Genomic DNA, 22,458 nt, shown 5'->3' on the forward strand with positions numbered 1-22,458 from the left:
AACCAGCATCTAAGCCTGCATCTCTTCTGATTAGCATGTGATTATCTTAATATTATTTGAGTCACAGGCCTTTTTTTTCCCCCCTGAGTTGAGAAGTCCAGCCATCACACCAATGTGAATGTTTTACATTTATTCCTAGTAAATTAGTAAAAAATGATTTTCACCTTTAACCTCGAAGCTCAAAAGAATAGGCGGTTTCATGTAATACCGAGTAGGTAATTAAATACAACCATCTCTCCTACTAGAGGAAAAAATCTGGTCTCAGTCGTGTCCTAGACTCTGCCTGCTAAGAAAGGCCCATCAGGACTGCATGGTGAGAACAATCCCCTTACCAGGGTCACGATCTAAGACAAGGAGGCAGAACTTCAGGACATACAGCTGATCTCGGAGAAATTTTTCCTAGTGAAACAAAATGCTGTGGCAAAGGGGCACATAACCCCTCTGAAAAGCCTCCCGACTGTGAGGATGGGCCGTCCTGCCCTAGAGAGCAGTGACCCAGGGTCAGCAATGCTCATCTGTGGGGCCTGGAGATTCTCATCCTCCGAAGGTGGAAAGGAGTGGGTTCCTCACTTCTCCGCAATCCTCCCCAAGGGCTTGCTTGATGCTGGGAATTAGCATGAAGAAAGAAAGGTCCAGAGCCATGAACCCCAGGTGCCTGGGGGGCGATGGAATTGGAAGAGTGGTTGCTAGGTGACAATAAGCAGAGAAGGAAAATGCAGAAGAGGGTAACGTGCAGGCCAGCGATCTCGGTCCAGAGGGGTCCCCGACAAGCCACCCAGGTGCCTCTCACAGTGATTTCTATGAGCAGATCACGAATCAGAATCCAGGCTGTCATGTCAGAGTGGATCCAGGGTGTACAGACAGTGTAGACGGAGCAGGCGGGTTCAGACCGTGCTTATGTGAGCAGAACTAGACTTCCAAGGATGAGGCCGGGGACTTGAAGCAGTGGGGGAGGTGGAGTGTACAAGCCTGCGTCAGGGTCTGTGAGTTTATGGTTTAATACTGGCCCCAGGAGACAAAAGAGAGACAGAGTTTCAACTGGGAGGTTTAAGAATATCGTCTCTGAATTCCAAGCTTGCCGGAAGCGCCCCCGGCCCTGTGCTTGTGTGATTACCGTGCCCACGACAAGGCTGGCCTGCCCGCTTCTCTGTCTTAATTAGCACTCCCGGCGTGACTACCAGGAGTTAGACTGATTCTGATTCCGTGGCTGGAGTCAGGGACTGCTGGGGAGAGAGAGCCCTGAAGCTCAAAATGCTGAGCAATTTACGACGGTTTTGAATTTTGCTTCGTTCCCATATCTAGTCCTTCTCAGCCACACAGTGGGTCACCTTAACACGTTCCAGGTGTTTGTCACATGACCTCTGGTTAATAATATGAAGAGTCGGCCCTATTTAACCAAACTAACAAAAATACCTCCAGTTACTGCTTTGGAGAGCCTCATTGCCCTCATTCTGGCCTTCAGTACCTGCTCCGAAGGTTAAGAATTGTCCTTACCGTCTTCTCGAAATAAACTTGGAGAGGGTGATCACAGCGGTTTGGCGGCTGCAACGTTAACGCGCTGTGAGCGCGGTCGGTGATGTTACGGCGCCAGCGGCAGGCGCTCGCTCGGTAACGGTTTCCTTCCGCTCACAGGCGTCCACGTCTTTGGGCTCTGCTCCACCGCGCTCATCACCGACATCATACAGCTGTCCACGGGGTACCAGGCGCCCTACTTTCTGACGGTGTGCAAGCCGAACTACACCTCTCTGAACGTGTCTTGCAAAGAGAATTCCTACATTGTGGAGGACATCTGCTCAGGGTCTGACCTTACAGTAATCAACAGTGGCAGGTTAGAAACGGGGATTTTGGAAATTTCCGTGTCCGTGTTTTCATGGCTCATGAATAGCTTGGGATATCATCGTAGGCACACATTTCTCAGTCGTCATGATTTTATTTTATTTTTTCAATTCAGTGAGCTCTTCAGCAATTATACCACAGAAACCCAGTGGTGACTCATTCCAAATCCTTGTCTCTGTCTCCAGATTTCAGCCTCACAGTCATGCCACTGATTGTCATGTGATCAAACCCCACTCGTGTTCTGTGATCTACCCTATACTCATTACGGTTTTAGGTGATCACAATTGGTTTGTTTCAGATATTTACAGTTAGTTGTGGCTTATAGTCATGTGTCATGTATTAACTTAAGGGGAAAACTAAATATCTATGATATTTGCAGCTCCATTATATATTTTATTAAAAAAGAAATCATGAATTTTCCTTGTGGTAGAGTTTTTAAAGGGGTACAACCTAGAATCGCATATGTCCTCTTTGAATAAATCCAGAAGCTCTGTAAAGTGTCTGACCTTGCGTTTCAGAAAATCAAAGACAGGAAAACTTAAGAAACTGCCAATGTATTAAATTATTAAATTTTCAATCAGTAAAGTAAAAAACAAATTTGTATGGCAAGAGATAATATTTTAGAAGTGTAAAAGAAATAAATTACAGAAGGATGAAGGGCAATAAATGATTGGTATAAGAATTGTGTTTGTCATTCAGTGAGTCCCAAAGATCGATTTGGGTCAAAATCAAAACACTTGAAGAATCAGAACCTGATATTGTGTAATTATACATATTCAAGTTCTTATGGACTGTTTTGAATCTACATTTAAGACCTATGTTCTCTATTCTTTCTCAGTTCTTTTACATTACTTTGTGTTGAATGGTAGTCCTTTTTATTGGGTATCAAATAATTAAGAGGGCATTAATAAAACTGAATTTTATTTTTTCAATTTTTTTATCCATTAAAAGAAATCTCTCTTCTCCTTCTGTCTGTCCTTTACTGTGTTCCACCTCTCCCACCTTGTCTCTTGAATTATTTAACTGAACAAGATGTTCTGTGAGTCTTGAGATAATCATTATGTTAATGTGGGATAGACAGAGAAACATTTTGTTAAAATTAAACTTTTTCTATGCTTTCTAGAATGTAAAAAACACATCTAGACTCACTACTGTGAGAAAATAATTTTGTCTTTTAAATTTTTATGTAAATGAAACCATATACTTAGGAGCATAGAAAAAGTTTAAAAGCTTTAAAATTTTAGGTTTCATAAACTTTTATTTTAAGCTGATGTAATTATAACACCGATGAACAATTTTAATGCTTTCCATTCCATTTTACTTTCAACCATCATTCCAGTTGGTGTAACGAAGTGATCCTTACAAAGCTAATAGTGTATATTGGAAAGTGCATCACTGCTTTTCTTTAAGACTAATGTGATTAGCAGTGTTTACTTTATCACTTAGATCTTTCTCTAGAAAACTAAACAGAAATTAAACTTATTGCTTATTACCTTGCTGCTTTTAAGTTGAACATTTTAACCACCCAGTGTTCTTGAGATGATTGTTAGCAGTGTATCAGAAATAGGAGGCATAATTTGACTGTCTTCCTTTGGCAGAAAATCATTCCCTTCTCAACATGCAACTCTTGCTGCCTTTGCAGCTGTGTACGTTTCGGTAAGTAACCGGGTCTTTTTCATCAAACTGTGTCCTAGAGAAAATTAGAGAAATGAGTGTTGTCTCTAATGGCTAATTACGTTATATAGCCATGTAATAGCACAACAGTACACTTTCACACAGCACTCTCTCAATACAATGGCATCGAGAGTAGAAATTGGATGCTGCTGTGAACAATACTACAGTATGATAATTTTTGACACAATCATGATATTTGTTTAGCTTCATGTCTCTTTAATGGAATAGTATACTTCTTGGAAGGATATTATGAACTACATGAATGTTATATGTTCTAAAATTGAAAGAACTGTGTTAAGTATACACACACCCAGTTTTGTTTCAGTATTTATGTTAACAGTGAGTTCTAAATCAGTGTAAAGTTGATAAATGCTGCACAATGAATTGCCATCCTATCTGATTATTTAATAGAGCATTAGATCTTAAGTGAGAAAAAATGGATTCAAATTGTGTGACAAGTAACACGAAGTCTAACCAGATATCTGGCTAATTCTGCTGCTTCTATTTTTTTCAAACTTCTATGCAATTATGTGAGAGATCTGTTATCTATTTGATGACTTTAGTCATATATTTCCTTTCTTTCAGGTATAGAATGTAGCCATAGCAGGGGGAATGGGACAGTAAAATTGATGTTGAGCGTATCAGTTAGACTTTTGAGTTTAACTTTTTATTTGATTATAATTTCATAGTAAAATGACCTTTCTAACATACCTAACCTAGTTCTTTCATTCTTAAGATGTACTTCAACTCCACACTAACGGATTCCTCTAAGCTTCTGAAACCTCTCCTGGTCTTCACCTTTATCATCTGTGGAATCATCTGCGGGCTGACGCGGATAACCCAGTACAAGAACCACCCCGTTGACGTCTACTGTGGCTTTTTAATAGGAGGAGGAATTGCTCTGTACTTGGTAAGTAATGCATTATTATTTGATAAAGTCTAGCTTAAAATGGAAATGCATAGAATATTTCACACTGTAATAATTTACTTGCAATACAGTTTGCATCTATGAGAAAATTTCTGGCTGCGTCTCCATTCTAAGCCAAAACACGTAACTCACTTTCAGCAAAATAATTTATTAAACTCTTACTGTGGGCCAGAATCTGTAATTTTGGAAAGATTATTGCATTTTATCCTCACTCTCCTCCCCAGAACAAGTCAGGAGCTACTATTACAAGTATAAATTTATAGATGAGGGAAATGAATGTTAGTAGATGTGAGGTTAGTGAAAGTGAAGGTTTAATGGAAAATTGTATCATTTGCCCAACAACACAAATGTAGCACCTGAATAGAACTGTGATCCAACTTACACTGAATTCTTCGGCAGGACTCTATTTTCAAGCCTGATCTTCCTTCAAGAAAATATCATCAGTGTAAGGAAACTGAGATTGGCCATTTCATTCATTCATTCATGCATTCATTCATTTATTTTACATTTATTCAAAATCTGATCGTGCCAGGAGTAATAAGATATATCCTTAAGGAGTTTACAGTGCAAAGATTAATAAAAATATAAAGTTACAATATGTTGAATGATTTAACAGGGTATGAACGAAGTACTTTGGGAATAGCCAACTGCCTAAGGAAGTTAAGAAAGCCTTCATAGAAGTGACTTTTTTTTTTTTAAATGAGAGTTTCTTAGGGTAACGAAAGAAAGAAGGCATCTGAGCTAAAGAAACTGCATTTGCAAAAAGAGGGATATGCGAAAAGAACACGTAGAAGTGGAGGGTGAGGGAACAGGAGGAAGGAGAGTGTAGATCAGCATTATTTAGAAGAAGAATTGAAGTACTTGGAGAGGCAGGAGCTTGACTTTATTCCATTCCTGTTTACACTCTAAGCCTTGAAATTTTAAATTGATCAGTTCTAAGCCACTGCTGTTGTTCATCATTAGGCACTCCGTAAATGTCAAATCCATGGAATTCCTTCAGGTTGATTTGAAAAGAAGACAGCGCCTACCTTCTGTTGAAATTAGCACAGAATAAGTATCTGCTGCTTGCTTTCTTCTCTAAACTAAGCATCTCAAAAAATGAAAATCCAGCAGGGATTAGCTCTTCTATGAGTAAAAAGAATAAAAGTGCTGAATCTGAACTTCAGCCTTTTTCAGATTTTTATGCCCCAAATCTAAAATAAACAAAAAATTGATCACTTGAGCACAAAGACAAAACTAAATAAAATTTGGATCATATTTAGTGTAGTAGTGATGAGCAGATCAAATATTACTCCCCAAATTTAGGACCTGGTTTAAATCGAGGAAGAACAGGGGTGCCCCAATCTAGGGACAGCCTCTGCCCTCCCTTCCCTGAACGTTCTGAACACACTGAGCAGCACTCGTGTGAGTTGTAACAGTATGTGCCCCTGGCCTCACTACAAAACCTGACATCGTGTTTTATGAAGGATTCATTGTTCTGTATTTCCACATCTCTTCTTTCCATCATGAAGTATGATTGAAAAGGGAAGGTAAAATAAATCAGCTAAGCCAACTAAGGTGTCACTCAGCAAATGGTCCATAAATCCAGAGAGATAAACTGCTTTGAAAGTGGAAGAACCCCTAATTTCTCTCATTGTCTGATTTTCCTTCTCAAAACACACAGAGGATAAGATTATCAAAAACATCCCATGGGCTGGAGAAAGGAGAGAAAATCCAGTGAATAATAAAAAATAATGGACTCCATATTTCTGAGTGATTAGTTCTGTGATTTACGATGTAACTTACAAACTATTTCCTGAGCAATTGTACGTTCAGTTTTTGATTATCTGTATTAGTTAGTGGTACCCAGAGAACAGACTTGTTTATGTGCTTCAGGACATCCTCTAAGGCAAACTCTTAGCAACCATGTCTTCTAGTGCGTGATATTTATTATTTCTTTCGACACTAGGGCCTGTATGCTGTGGGGAATTTTCTGCCTAGTGAAGAGAGTGCATTTCAGCACAGAGAAGCCCTCAGGTCTCTGACAGACCTCAACCAAGACCCCAGCCGGGTTTTATCTGCTAAGAACGGTAGCAGCAGTGACGGAATTGCTCACACGGAAGGCATCCTCAACCGAAACCACAGAGATGCCAGCTCGCTGACAAACCTCAAAAGGGCCAACGCTGACGTGGAAATCATCACGCCGCGGAGCCCCATGGGGAAGGAGAACATGGTCACCTTCAGCAACACCTTGCCTAGAGCCAACACCCCGTCCGTGGAAGACCCCGTCAGAAGGAACGCCACCATCCACGCCTCTATGGATTCCGCTCGGTCCAAGCAGCTCCTCACCCAGTGGAAGAGTAAGAATGAAAGCCGCAAGTTGTCCCTGCAGGTTATAGAGACTGAGCCCGGACAGTCACCACCCAGATCCATAGAAATGAGGTCGAGCTCAGAGCCATCGAGGGTGGGAGTCAACGGAGACCACCACGGTCCCGGCAATCAGTACCTCAAGATCCAGCCTGGCACCGTCCCTGGCTGCAACAACAGCATGCCTGGGGGGCCAAGGGTGTCCATTCAGCCCCGCCCCGGGTCCTCACAGTTAGTGCACATCCCCGAGGAGACGCAGGAAAACATAAGCACCTCCCCGAAAAGCAGCTCCGCCCGGGCCAAGTGGCTGAAAGCGGCGGAGAAGACGGTGGCCTGCAACAGGAGCAACAGCCAGCCTCGGATCATGCAGGTCATAGCCATGTCCAAGCAGCAGGGCGTCCTGCAGAGCAGCCCCAAGAACACCGAAGGCAGCACGGTCTCCTGCACTGGCTCCATCCGCTACAAAACCCTGACGGACCACGAGCCCAGCGGGATTGTGAGGGTCGAGGCTCACCCGGAGAACAACAGGCCCATCATACAGATCCCGTCCACCGAAGGCGAGGGCAGCGGCTCCTGGAAGTGGAAGGCCCCTGAGAAGGGCAGCCTTCGCCAAACTTACGAGCTCAACGACCTCAACAGGGACTCAGAGAGCTGCGAGTCCCTGAAAGACAGTTTTGGGTCTGGAGACCGCAAGAGAAGCAACATCGATAACAACGAGCACCACCACCACGGGATCACCACCATCCGCGTCACCCCCGTGGAGGGCAGCGAAATTGGGTCAGAGACCCTGTCCGTTTCTTCTTCCCGCGACTCCACCCTGCGGAGAAAGGGCAACATCATCCTAATCCCCGAGAGGAGCAACAGCCCCGAAAACACGAGAAACATCTTCTACAAAGGAACCTCCCCGACCCGGGCTTACAAGGATTGAGTGATGGCCACTCAGTCACCTGGGAAGCCCCCAGAGGACCACGTGTCGATTCTACCAGTGCTCTGTCCCAGCGCTTCAGGAAGCCTTCCCATCACACGGGACTATCCACCATCAGCCCGGAACTCAGCGACTCTTGAGAACTACCACACTCAAGCTTGTAGGTTGCACATCGAGGGGAGGGAAAAGCACAAAGCAAGAACTTAACCAACGTGATCCTGTGAGGACTCTTCTTAAGACCTACCTTCAAACTCAAAAGGTGTGCAGAGGGCAGGATCAAGAGAAAGCGGTTTCCTTCAGTGTATACTATCTTAACTTCCTGAATGTGCCAACTTGAGGGGTCTTTCTTACAATTAGCTGTGGGAATCCAGAACACACGTCTTTCCCTACAGCAGAGGCCATGCAGTATTATATATTTCATTTTGCAGAATCTGCACCAAAAGCTCCATATGGGTGGTGCTGATTAGTATAGTAAATATACCATGTAAACTTTCAAAGTCTACTTAGCTGTGAAATAGTGGTGTGCAATTCCTCGTCAAAGAAATGCTCCTGTATTAAGAAGACGCTGGCTTCTTTGTGTTAGAATAGGACACCCGCAGCTTCTCTGTAGTGGCTCTGTCACAGTCAAAAGATGAAAAGGTTTTGTGCATTTCTTCAAAATTATGCTTTTTGAAGGAAAAAAATTGTAGAAGTATTTTCAGTGGAAGAGAATAACCAGTACTTTTCTTCATAGCTTTTTGCTGCTTACTTTTTATTTATGGTTCCTGCTCATGAAGAATCTGTTTTTAGTAAGTAAATTTGCATAATTAAAAATATATTGTTTTAGAGTCTTTTGAAATCATTGTGATCATATTTTGCATTTTATGGCTTCTCCTTTATTTATTGATTTTTTGAGGTTATAGATATGTTCTATTTTTAAAAGCAAAAATAACAGTTGATATTCCTTGAGCAAAATATACTGCTGCGAATTTTTGAATAAGAAATATGAGCCAAAACTTGACATCGTGGGTTCCAGTGCTAGCAATGTTGGTCAAGTCTATGCTTAGATGCTTCCAGCCAGCTGGCATAGGTTGCTATCTTAACAAGTAATCCAAAAGTTTCATTTTCTTCCAGATTACTAACTTTTTTGGTAACCTGATAACCAGTAAATTAGAGCCACAGTAGGTGTGTTTTACCTTCTTCTCTAAAATATTTTTGTTAATTGGACACCAACAGGAAGAATTTGAAAAAAAAAAATGCAAACTGGTAAGTGAAAGTATCTCACAGTATAAATTAAGACGGTATTTCTTCAAAATATCTAAATAGGCACAATTTTTGTGCTTAACATGCAAACAACAGTTTTTGCTACCTATCCTGAATGAAGCCTTCAGCCTAAATCAAAGGAAACCAGTATTATCAATAAAAAAATAAAAACATTTTGAGCCATTTTCCGACTTAAAATTTTATTTTAAGTATGAAGAAATATTTGGTTCCTGTAATTTAGTATTAAACCTTTTTACACCATTACTTAAGAATTCTAACATACACTTGATGATTGCCAAGGGGATAAAAGGTAACAACAAAGCTGGTTGATCCAATCTCAGTTTAGTTTTCAGTGGAAATAGAAGTAGTTGTTTAGAGATGGATAGTACCACATCCTTATCAACTCCTACAGGAAAAAGGCAGAGCTTTCTAAGTAATCAACCTACTAAAGCATTAGGGTTTTAGCTGAAACCAGCAGAATTGAACACTCTGGCAATAAAACACAGATTCAACTATATCCCTTCTGGCAATTTCCTTCTCAGAGAGGGGAGTGGGAATAAAATGTTGCCTTCCCCACTTCTCACCTCCACCACTGTCATGACACTCCTAATGGCTTTTGCCAGTTTATAAAGAGAAAGGTGGACTGGTTTTAGTACTCTGAAGAAAAAAAAAACCAAAAAAAACTGCAGCATTTCAGGTGCAGTATGATATTTCCTAATCTTTCCTATTTCTTAACAAAAGATTTTAAAGTACTTCTCTAGTCATTGAAGTTTTGTTTTTCTTTACATAAATATTGATATATTCTTTTTCTACTCCAAGTGCCAAAGGCTACAGTTTTTAATGACTTAACAAATTGTACCACATTGTTAAGGAAATATAATGATAGTCGTTAGAACTCAGACCTCTGCATGTATATTTGATAAGACATCTTTTGTAAAAAATTACAAAAAAATTTGTTTACATTCCACTGGTACCTTAATTTAAAATAAATGAGACTAACAGGTGGTGTCTCTTCTTAGTGTTCTATTGATCTTATTTGCTAATGAGAGCACTTCTTCCTTCGTTAGGCTGTGCTTTACTGATAAAACCAAGTATTGAATAAAGAGAGTTAATTATCTTTTTAAAGTAAATAAAATTATGAAAATATATATGACATATATAAAGTATTGTGTTTAATAAAATGTTATGCAATGTTTTCCAAACTTATAAAGTTTGTAAAGTGCTATAATGTATTTTGTTAAGTACAGATCAAAGCTATCGTGTGAGTATATTGTGCTAACATCTTAGAAATAAAGAGTAGATATCTTCATCAATATTGGAACATTTTGGTCCTTTCCTTCAGACAGAGTATGAATAGATAATAACACGGCTTATAGGAAAACAGCTGAAGCGATAGGAATGAATGAAACTGTATTCAGAATGATTTAGAAGAAAGGGTATTGCACTAAGAAGGAAAAGCTTGTCAAACTATGACATGTTTCCTTATCATTTAGAATTTTTATTTTATGCTTATTAAAGGAGCTCTTTTAGATTTATTTAGACATAGATTTTTCACACATCAGTGTTACGGAGTATTAAGAAAGAAAATATGAAAGAGTCAAGAGTCAGGGTCAGTTGTTCTGAATTAATTTTTTACTAAGAGTAGCTGATGTGTAATAATTATCCTCTGAGCCAGCTTCTCTTAAAGGGAGTGCTTTACTATTAACTCCAAGATTATTTTCCAAGCCACTAACACCTGTTACATGAATTGTACGGCTGACACTTTGCACATCTCCCTGGAAGGTATTAACACACAAGTTTTTAGGCCACAGCCAGGACTTATGCTTTAATCAAACTATCCTTAAGTGGCTTGTTCACTGAAACATGAAGTGACAGTTGTCCAGTGATGCCACCAAGTTCATGCATACCATGCAACTACACTGTGACAGTCACCTAGCCAACAGCAACTGCGAGATGCTATTAATTGTAGAAAACATACTGGTTTTAGAGATGCTAACATATGAAAAATTAGTATATATCTTATAATGGTTGAAATACAATATTACACCTCTCTGGGTCTTGATTTTCATCTCTAAAATGGGGAAATTTAGCTATGTTATCTTTTCTAAAGCTTCCCTAACGTCTTTTCTGAATTTCTATGGATTAGTCTTGTATATTTTACCCAGAGAGCAGAAACTACTTGTTACCAAGTCCAAACTCATTCTGCTCACTGCACAACAGGCCAGTAAACTGGGAGACGAGGTGTTGGGGCCAGGAATAACAACTTTATTCAGAAAACCAGCAGACTGAGAAGATGGAGGACTAATGTCCTAAATAACCATCTTCCCAAAGTCAGAATTCAGGATCCTTTTATAGTAAAAAGGGGGCGGGGTGTGGTTGGTTGTTGCAGACTTCTTGGAGTTGGAATCCTTTGTCCTTGCAGCTCCACGTAGGTCAGGTCACGATGTTCCTATAAACCTCCAATGAGACAAATGTTATTCTCTGTTCTGCAACTTTTTATTTCTATATGAATAGAAAAGTGTTATACCCTTAAAGGTCAGAGCCTTGAGAATAGGCCATCCCGTATATTTTAGGCTCTAGGCAACATTCTGTTACAAAAGGCGCAGAACCAGCAGGACTAAGCATAGGAAACAGAGCACAGGGTTAGAGCTAAAGGCACAGATCCAGTATGGAGTCAGGTTTTTGTCTTTACTAAATTAAATAATCACAGATATTTCTGGACGTACATGCTGACAAAGAAAATAGGAAATAACTTGCTAGTCTAAAATGACTTACAAGTATTTTCATCTTTGACTTAAAGTTTATGTAAGCAAGCCAAGGGAATTGCTAAAAATCTATACCAACCATTTTATTACATAACAAAGTAAGTGATTTGTATACAAGTACCCCTGATCCTAGTACCTTTCTCATGAGGTATCAGGTGAGTGGATTCTGGGTTACACACATTAGAAACTATCCTAAGAGGCCATATCATTTCTGTCTTTTACAGCTCAAGTCTTTACTTGGTATCTATGGGTCATACTGAAGTTCAAACAAAATACGGAAATTTATGTGTGATTCAGAGAGTAATTTAATTAAAATAATTGAGGGAAATCAAAAAGAATTTAAATGGTTTAATCTAAAAGGAAAATGGGGCCTGAAAAAAATGGATAAATGGCCTCTTTGTGACTGGATATTTTATTTCCTCTGCTTATTAAATGTCTCTTGCCTTTATTCTGTAGAGCTTCTAAAATGCTCTAGGATCAAACACTACAGCTCAGAGAAAGTATAGATTTCAGTAATAGTACATGATATTACAGGTTAAGAACCAACCACACAAAATCCCCAGAATGTGCTTTCTAATTGTAAAAAAAAAAAAAAAAAAAAAAAATTCCAGATGAGTTCTCTGATACAGAAATGACTTTTATTTCACTAATCACACAATTATTAATCAATGAAAGTCCTTAACTGTGTGTTTGTGCACTACGGTCAATGAAAAGAAGGGGCAGTGAGAAAAGCTATATTTCTGCCACCAATTCTTTTGAACAAACTTGTTGAGTGTCCATTTTATCTCCTTTACTCCCCCTGCCTTAAGATTCTCAGTCATTGCCTATGAGAAAAAGATCCATCTAAACCCTAATGTTAGCTTTTAAAAACAGTACAGTTGACAAGTAGATGAATGAGAATGAAGAAGAAAAAAAATGAAAATTGCATTCATATAAAATCTCTTTTTCTCTTAATCACCTTGGGACACTTTGTTACCCAGTGACTACCTTGTAAAAAGGAAGCTAGCTATTCCCTGTGCTAGGAACTGTTTTCCCTCTGTGGTAGTGTTAGTAACTTCTAGCTTATGATGTCCTTCTGAGAAAAGATACATTATCTTTGAATATCAGAAAAAACTAATTCACTTTACCCCAAGCCCAGTCTTAATCATTCTGCATCTAAATTAAATAATCACAGATATTTCTGGATGTATAAAAAAGAGGTAGTCTTAAAAACAAATTCAAAACAAGTCAAGGACTTGAATATAAAATGTGAAATTTTTTAGTGAAAAACACAGGAGAAAATCTTTCGGCTAGAGCAAAAACTAGCTGCTGGTCCTTGGTTGGATATATTGTCTGCAAATATTTTTTTTTTCCAGTCTGTAGTGTATATCCTTTCATCTTCTTAACAGGATCTTTCAAAGAGCAACGTTTTAAAATTTTGATGAGTTCCAATTTATTTTTTCTCTTTATGGGCTATGTTTTTAAAGTCAAAGCCAGATACTGAAAAAAAAAAAAAAATCCTCAAAACTCAACAGTAAAAAATGAATAACATTAAACAGTAAAGACTAAAAAAGAAAAACAGTAAAATAAAAAATGGACAAAGATATGAGCAGTCATTTCAAAAAGGATACACAGATAGCAAATAAGCATATGAATAGATGTTCAACCCTTCTGAGAAATACAAATTAAGACCACAACAAGATATTACTACACACCTATAAGAGTGTCTAAAATAAAAAATAATGATAATACCAAATGCTAACAAGAATGTGGAGAAACTGCCTTACTTATACATTGCTGATGGGAATGTAAAATGGTATAACCACTCGGGAAATCACCTGGAAATTTATCTGAAAAAAAAAAACACCTAAATATACACTTATATGACCCAGGAATTGCACTCTTGGGCATTTATCCCACAGAAATAAAAACTTATGTCCACATGAAAAATGGTACCTGTATATTCATCCTCAGTTCTATTAATAATAGACAAAAACTGGAAATAATCCAGATGTCCTTCCTTGGGTGAATGGTTAAACAAACTATTACACAACCACACCATGGACTACTACTCAGCAATAAAAAGAAATGAACTATTGTTACCCACACTTGAATGAATCTCCAGGGAATTATGCTGAATGAAAAAGCCAAAAGGTTGCACACTGTATGATTCCATCTCACGTAACTGCAGATATGAGCAGCCCGTAGTCGGAGAAGTGGCTTTACTATCTTTAACTCATGGCTTCCAAAGTTGCTCTAGTTGTCATGACTCACAGCCGGAGTAGGAGTGGGAAGGAGGAAGTCAAGAACAAGCAGCTTCGTCTTGGGGAAGATGACATCAAAGTTGCATCTGTCATGCACATCCACCCAGCTGGAGCAAACTGCACCCCCTTGCTGCAACAGAGGCTGGAGGACGTCGCCTCTAGCTGAGAGGCACCATTACCCGATAAAATTGTGTGTCTTCTCTAGCCAGATGGAAAAGGATGAGAATGATCCTAGGTGAGAACGATCAGTCTCTGTCCTACCAGTTTCAAGACTCTTTACAACACTGCCTGTAGCTCCTTATAGTCCGCAACTTCTCCATACAAGCCTATTGCTGCAACAGGCTTCACTTCTTCATTTCTGTGTGTGAGAGTGTGTGTGAGTGTGTGTGTGTGTGTGTGTGTGTGTGTGTGTGTGTAGTTTATTTTTAACTCTCTTGTTGGAAAGTCTTTGCCCCTCTTTGTCCTTCAGGACTAAATCTCAGTCTTGCCGTGTACAACTTCAGAGCCAGAAGATACCACTTAAGGTATAATTACTGTAATTATCTACATTTCACACATTGAAAAAAAAGGGAAACACAAGAGGAGTGATTTACTTGAAGTCCCACAACTGATAAGTGTCAGAAGGGCACTGAGGGCAGGAAATCACTGCCTTCTGTTCACTCCGGAATCCCTAATGTTCAGCACATTGCCCACCACATAGGTTAGACACTCCATAAACACTTGGAACGAATGAATGAATGAAATATTATGACACCAGAGTTCGTATCTTTTTCAAAAAGGCTAAACTCTCTTCCTTTTGAGAATATTTATAGATCTGTGCTCTCCATGGCCAATCTGTTCACTTAATTATACAGTTTGAACAATCAATCAGCTTAATTAACAAGGCACTGAGTGTTTACTACATACTAAATTGTGAGCCTCTCATCAGCAGTTCCTAACAAAATAGGTGCTCATTAAATACAAGACTAATTGAATGAGTACAGTGTATTCTACCTACTATGAGTGAAAAAAAATATGAAAATAAATAAATAACAGAATTCATTATCTAAAGAAAAAAGCATGAGAAGACTTGGAAGAGAAATGGTTGTCTATCTGATTGTTCCCTGAAGTCCCACAGTTCTCAGAAGTGCCTCCAAGGCTTTGAAGCCAAATGTATTTATATTTTTATCTTTTTTCTTATTTGAAGTATCTTTTTAAAATGTTGACATGGTGCAAGCCAGATTTCTTGGAACAAGCTGTCTCCTCACAATAGATATGATTTTGCAACAGTTGTTTGTTCAAATGTTCCCACCTCCACAGCACTCTCTGTAGAGGCGAGTGCCAATAAAGAATACTTACTTACTCTATTATTTAAAAAAAAAACACAAACAAAACAGAAAGCACTCTTTATTGTTAGCGTTCAAGGTTATTTTTCAAATTCAAAATCAGACATTAGGGTCCATGGACTATCACAATTTATTTTTATCTAGCAGATCCACTGGTCTCTTATTCCCACCCAATCTGCCTCAAGGAGATCACAATTATTTTCAGGATTATGGACTTGTGAAAAGGTCTTTGGGGTCAGGCTGACAAGTATTCAAATTCCAGCTCTACCTACTGTGTGTCTCAGTTTTGCTTTCTGTAATAGGGAAAATAATTTAGAGATGTTACGGAGATTTTCTCATAAACTCCCTGCCCCAACACACGCGTAGCCTCTCCATTATCCATGTCCCCTAGTAGAGTAGTACCTTTGTTACCATTGATGGCACATCATTATCTCTCAGTCTATCATTTACACTAGGGTTCACTCTTAGTGTTGAACGTTCTATGGGTTTAGACAATGTATAATGACTGATATCCACCATTCTAACATCATACAGAAGAGGGTTCCATCTAGTCATCCTGCCCTCCCCCTATCAACTCCTGGAGACCATTCCTTTTTTTGTTCATTTCATATTTTTATTGCAACATTATTGAGATATAATATTATATTAATTTTAGGTATACACTATAATGATTTGATATTTGTATATTTTGTGAAATGATCACCCACTGGTCTTTTAACTGTCTCCATAATTTCACCTTTTCCAGACTGTCATATAATTGGAATCATATCATATATAGCCTTTCAGGTTGGCTTCTTTCACTTAGTAAAATGCATTTAAATTTCCTCCATGTTTCTTCGTGCTTTTTCAACGCTGAATCATATTTTATTGTCTGGATATGTCACAGTTTATTTATCTGTTCACCCACTGAGGGATATCTTGATTGTTCCTGAGTCTGGGGCAGTTATGAACAAGCTGCTATAAGCATCCATGTGAAGGACAACAGTTTTCAAGTCCTTTGAATAAACACCAAGGCGTGCGGTTGCTGAATTACAAGGTAAGAGCATGTTTAGTGATGTAAGGAGCCGCCAAACTGTCTTTCAAACTGACTGTGCCATTTGCACCCTCACCATCATGTATGGGAATTCCTGCTGCCCCACATCACAGGCAGCATTCGGTGGTGCTGGTGCTCTGGATGTTGGTCATTCTAAGAGGTGTACGTGCTGTCTCTTTGCTGTTTTAATTTGCATTTCACAGGTAACAGGACATGATGTGGGCATATATTTATGTTTGTTTATCACCCGTATGTTTTCTTTGATGAGGTACCTGTTAAGATCTTCGGCCTATTTTCCAATCAGGTTGTTTGTTTTCTTATTGCCAAGTTTGAAGGGGTTCTGGTACAATTTGGATAAGGGCCCTTTAGCAGATGAGTCTTTTTAAAACATATTCTCCCAGCTCATGGCTGGTTTTTTCATTCTGATACTTCGAACATCCCTACCATGTCTGGTTTTGATGCTTGGTCTGTCTCTTCAAATTGTGCTTTTTTTTTCCCTGCCTTTTGATATGCCTGATAATTCTTCTTGATAGCTGGACATTGATTTTGACAATCAGATGGATGATATGCGTACAATTTCTAATAAATAGCATGAATATAAATTAGCAAAAACTTAGGGCTTGCTTGTTAAGAAGCTTACATTTTAACTTCCTCATTATAAACAGCTGATGCTATAAACCCAATGAGCTGTAACATAATCAAGTAAATGGTTTCAGTGAATGATTCAAGAATTATCTATGGACTAACCAGGCATTTTCCAGACCTGAATGTGTCCACCTGTAATTCAGCTGACTGCCACCAGGAGACAGTAGTGCCATTTGTGTTATGTATTAAAATATCTCAATATAGTAATTGAAATTATGATGAATAAGCTACTTGATATTTATTAAAATAATAATAAATATGCTGCTCGAATATTAAATACGTACATTACTATAATAACAAAGTGGCATTTAAAAATATAAGATCCAGCCAGAAAGCAATATTGATTTGAGCTAACCTTAGTCACTATATACAGCAACCGCTGGGGGAGAAGATAGTGTAGGTTCCATCTGCATTTGGAAGGAGTTGCTTTCTGTAACCCTGAAGCCACTGCTGCCACCTTAACGTGGAACTAGAGCGGTTCCTTCCTCTCCTCCCTTCAAACCAGGGGACTGGGGGCTGCACGGGCTGCGTCACAAGCATTGTCGTTGCGGTTGCTGTTGTAAGCTGTGCTCAGCGCTGTGCTCAGTGCTGTGACAAACCAGAAATGTGGTATCAGACATTCTCTGTGCCCATGCAGAGCTCCATCCAGTACCAGCTCAGTAGGTGCCTACCAGCTGCAGTCCTCAGAATAACCTCCCAAAGTAGACACTGTTATTCTTCCCACTTTACAGATGAGCAAACTGATGAACTGTAAGATTGAGAACTTGCCCAAGATCATGAATCAGGACTCAAACACAGGCTCTTTAGGGGCAAAGCTCGCCCCGCAACCGACTGCTGTACCTAATGCATTCCCTATTAGTTTTATTATTATTGGTTTATTATTAACTTTAAAAAGGTACTCTGTCTAAAAACAGTAAGATAGATAATGCTATTATGGAAAATTTTCAGCCTCCAGTTCAAGTCCTAAAAATTGAACTGTACTCAGTTTACATAGGATTCTGAAAATATTATGACCTCAGAGTCATTTGAAGGTCTTTAGCTTTAGTTTCTCAAATTAAAAAAAAAAAGTTACATAGGGTCTCTTCTAAACTAGGCTGTACAGAAAAAAAAAAACGTGAGTAAGAGTGGATCATTGCCCTCAAGGAATTTCTTATTTTTCCTTCACTTATGAAAGAATCTTGTTAAATGACCTTTTCTTCGTTAGTTCTAAATGAGTTATTTTGTGTATTTGATAAGGAGATAGATTTTTACTTCCTGACTAGGTTTTCAATCTTTGTTTTTAGCCTTGACTATGCATATTTCAAATCAAGGGAGAAAACTATTGAGAAAAATACATGCTGCACAGCTCTCTTCTAATGTCAAAGTGTTCTTTCCCAATTCACTTTCCAATCCATACATGCTACTGAAGCAAACATATTTTTAAAGGAAACCCTTATTCCCTTGTCTCTCTAATGAATCCTTCCTCCACCAGGCTTTTTCTTCTCTTTGCATTTTTAGTCAGTTTCCATTGATCAAATGCCTTGAATCTTTCAGTTTTAAAATTTTAGTCCATGTCCAAAACACACATAATATTACTGATAAAATTTTGTTTGAAAGGAGCCATTTTTTTTTCATTAATTCACAACATAAAGAAAATGGCATTTAGAGCAGGACTTTAAGAAATACAAGACCCAGCCATGCATCTGAGGGAAAGCACTGTAAATAACTTCATACAAAACAGCTGTTGTTTCATAAGGGGAAACTGTAATGTGGTCTACATCTTAATGATTATATATTTTAATAAGTACCTCAGTTGATAAGGATTCACACTAGCATTTGGAAAACATTGTATTGGAAATTATTGACCAGGAGGACTGTGTGTTTCCATTGGATTTCTAGTGCCTACTCCAGTGCCTGGTGTTGGAGAAACTCAAAATCACTCATGTGAATTTATTAAATTCTCCCTACAACTTAATAACTGTTATTATTTCAATTTGACAAATGGGAGACAAAAACTCTAAGTAAAGTCAGAAGATGAGGTCAAGCTCACTAACTAGCTAACTGACAAACCAGATTTTTAAATCCAGGTTCTGGGATTGCAGCTATGTCCATGAAGGTACACCACAAAAATTTTGACTTTTTTCTTCCTTCTTGGTGAATATCCAACTCAAAAACGTACAACCATTCAGGCTGGAGAAGACATCCAGATTCGGAGAGAGGTGGGGCAAGGGATTTAACCCACCAAAATCTCATCAAGGAAATTTAGCTTGGAAAGTTCCTTATCAATAGGAGAAAAAAAAGTATTGATTCTTTCAATAATGGACTTTTGAACAGAGGCCTTGTTCTAATATCAGTTCAGTTTATTACTTACTATTTTTTCTTGTTTTTTTTAAAAAACACTACAGTTTATTTAGAATCCCTTGGAAGTAGTAGTCGTAGGGAGAGAAAAAAAAAATAAGAGACTCTTCCAAAATCCATGACTATCCAGGTCAGGATTCCTATCTCTAAAGTGAGCTTTTAAACAATTTCTAACTTTTTCGTTAATCTGCAGACACCAGGAGCACGGCAGGAGCCTACGCATTCATGGTGTCTCAGAACCGAAATATTCCCAGTGAGTAACCACCACCTTTCAGCTCTGTTATCCCTGCTCTTCCGGTTTCACACATGCCTTCCAAGACCCCGGAGCATCGTCATTGAGTAGTGTCATTACCAAGTCAGAGAAATTCAGTTCTTGTGGTCTAGACTGTTGGACATAGATAAATACTGGGCGTTTGGGTTTGTGTGTGTCTGTGCGTTGCCTTTAAGAGAAAACATATACCTGTTAGTATGTTAGTCGAAGCTTCCAAGCAGTGGCTGCATGAATATTTCATGTTTCCTCCTGGCTGTTGCTTCTGTAACCTGTTTCTAAAGTGATAGAGAGAGAGAGAGAGAGAGAAGACTACAAGAGAGGTCAGTTTCCATAGGAACGAATGTAACTATAGAAAAACCCTATTAAAGCTGGAGTATTGCCTGCAGGGAAACTGAACGCACACCGCACACGACACATTTACCTAATGCAATTGCATTTTCAAAAGTCGTATCTAAACACCTTCCATAGGTGATGGGCTGCCATACAAACATGAACTATCTGGCCTCTGAAAGTACAAGCATTTTAAATCAAAACATTAACTACATTTTAAAATTTGGGTTGGCACTATTTGAATATGGGGTGGTGGGGGGAGCCAGCTAAAGTGTAACTATTCTTGGAGATACAAAACAGTTACTTTTTCTTAACTGTTAACTTTGTAGTACATCTAACTGTAAAACACACTAGGTACTTGTGAGAGAGGCTGCAGCATCAAAAAATAACAATAAAGTAATAACTTGTGAAGTTTTTCTAAATTTACAAGCTAAATTGATATGGAAGAATTCAATTTAAAAGAAAAATTGGTAACTTACAAATAACTTCTCATAATCAATATAAGAAAGCAAGGTTGATCTGTATTTTAAGGGCTTAGAGGAAAAATTCAGTTTTAGAAAAATCTATAATTCTCATGTAAACTCTAAAATTTCTGCTTAGAGCTTTTGAAGAGGAGTTTTAAGTATGAAAACTGTGACAACAGTTAAGTCTGGAAACCTCAGAATTATTCTTCTTTCCTCTCTCTCCCTTCCCAACTCATCATAAAAACTCTGGGTTCTCTCAATTCTCATCCTTAACCCATGACCTCACTCTTTATCCCAACGGCTGTAAGTTTCTACCCTACAAGCTTCCAGTGCTCCAGGCAGAACCGCAATTCCCTCTTGCACTTACTTGCCCGCACTCCCCGTCCTAATGGGCAGGTTTCTCACTTGTTTGCCAGAAGGACTCGATTAAATTGTTTTGCAATATAATGTAAATGAGCGATGGAGAGGTCAGTGTGTTACACTTCCCAGGGTGATCTGCATTTACAGGGGAGATTTACAATCCAAAAAACAATTAATTTGTCAATTCAAATCCTCTGGAAATGGGAGAAGCAATTTTTTATTTAAGTAAGTAAACAGATGAATATTCATAGGAAGAATAAATCTATGATAGAATTTCAGCAGTAACACAGCTGTAGACCGCAATGGTCTCTTATTTGCATACTTTTGGCAACTAGCTACTTCATGGCGTATCTTCTCTGCAATAAACTTTTGGAAACTTAGAAACAACCTAATTTGTTCTTCACCACCTCTCTCACAATGCTGTGTTTGCAGCACCAGGTACCTTTAAAAAGGAGACAAGGTGAAGCTGAAAACAAAAGGCTATTTAAGAATCAGCAAAAGCCACCAAATACTCTTTCACTGTCCCTTCCTCACCTTTGCAGAAGACTAAAAATTTGTCCTTGAGATGATGAGACAGAGGCTTATTTGAGAGGTTAAGAAGTCTGTCCCTTGGAAGCACACACCTCAGATGGGAGCAGGAATTCATATTAAAAGCTCAAAGTTAAAAAAAAAAAAAAACCCTCAAAGTTAAGTGAAAGTCCATCAGTCATATACTGAATTTTGAAAAGCCAACTCCTTCCCTCACTGGGATCTCAGAACGACCTCAGGTAGACTAATAATCTCCAGGTCAGATATTGAAAAATTCATTTTGAGGAATTTGGCACAAGAGAAAAGAGCCAAAGGTGCTGATATAAGCCCTGCCAGATGAACCAGGTCAGAGATCAATGAATCAAGAAGACATAACAGCAAAAGTTAACGGAACTAAAGAAAGAAATGAACAAACCCACATTCATAGGTGATGATTTTAATTATCTTTGTCTCTGTAATTGATAGAACAGGCAAAAAATAACAATAAGAACACTGAAGATTTGAATAACACTATCAAACCTTGACCTGTTTCTTATGCATTACAGAGAACTGCAGGATATACATTTCTTAAGCATACTATGAAACGCTAAGACAGACCATATGCTGGGCCATAAAACAAGTCGCAACAAGTTTAAAGACACTGAAATCATACGTTTTCATACCACAACTACATTTAATTAAAGAATCAAAAAGATACCCTAGAAAATCTTCAAATATTTGGAAGTTAATTCACTTACTTCTAAACAACTGATGGAACAAAGAATAAATCACAAGGGAAATCAGAAAATGTTTCTTATTAATTGGTAATAAAAACACAACATACCAAAACTAACAGGATGTGACTGAAGTGGTGCTGATGCAGTATTTAGAAAGAAATGTACAGTTTAAAATGTTCATATATAAAAAGAAGAAAGCTGCAAAGCCAATTATCTAAACCAGGGCACTGTGCTAGAGACCAGAATACAGTGGTGACTTAACTGCAGTCCCTGTCCTGATGTGAACACAGCCTGTGCAATATATTAGCATGAATAATCAATCGCCACCAGGGGTATTCATTAAAATGTAGAACCATTAATATGTAGACCGAACTGTAGATTTTTCTTACAAAGCAATCGCTGTTGTGGTGTGCCCTTCACAGAGAGGAGCCCCATGTTGGTAACAAACACCTGCAGAAGTCTTCAATTTCATCACAAGTTAGGAAGGTGT

The 22,458-nt window shown here is 38.6% G+C and overlaps 1 protein-coding gene across 1 annotated transcript in view; it reads left to right on the forward strand.

Moving 5' to 3' along the window:
* Positions 1–9,955, forward strand: part of PLPPR4 (phospholipid phosphatase related 4) — a 34,699-nt gene extending 24,744 nt beyond the window's left edge. Inside the window, exons 4-7 of the mRNA XM_014564565.2 lie at positions 1,633–1,828; positions 3,435–3,492; positions 4,247–4,420; positions 6,387–9,955. Coding sequence (XP_014420051.1) covers positions 1,633–1,828; positions 3,435–3,492; positions 4,247–4,420; positions 6,387–7,712 — 1,754 coding nt within the window. The 3' untranslated portion in view covers positions 7,713–9,955. The remainder of the gene's footprint in view (positions 1–1,632; positions 1,829–3,434; positions 3,493–4,246; positions 4,421–6,386) is intronic.
* Positions 9,956–22,458: the final 12,503 nt, after the last annotated feature.

This window comes from Camelus ferus, chromosome 9, assembly GCF_009834535.1.
Source record: "Camelus ferus isolate YT-003-E chromosome 9, BCGSAC_Cfer_1.0, whole genome shotgun sequence".
NCBI classification, from domain to species: domain Eukaryota; kingdom Metazoa; phylum Chordata; class Mammalia; order Artiodactyla; family Camelidae; genus Camelus; species Camelus ferus.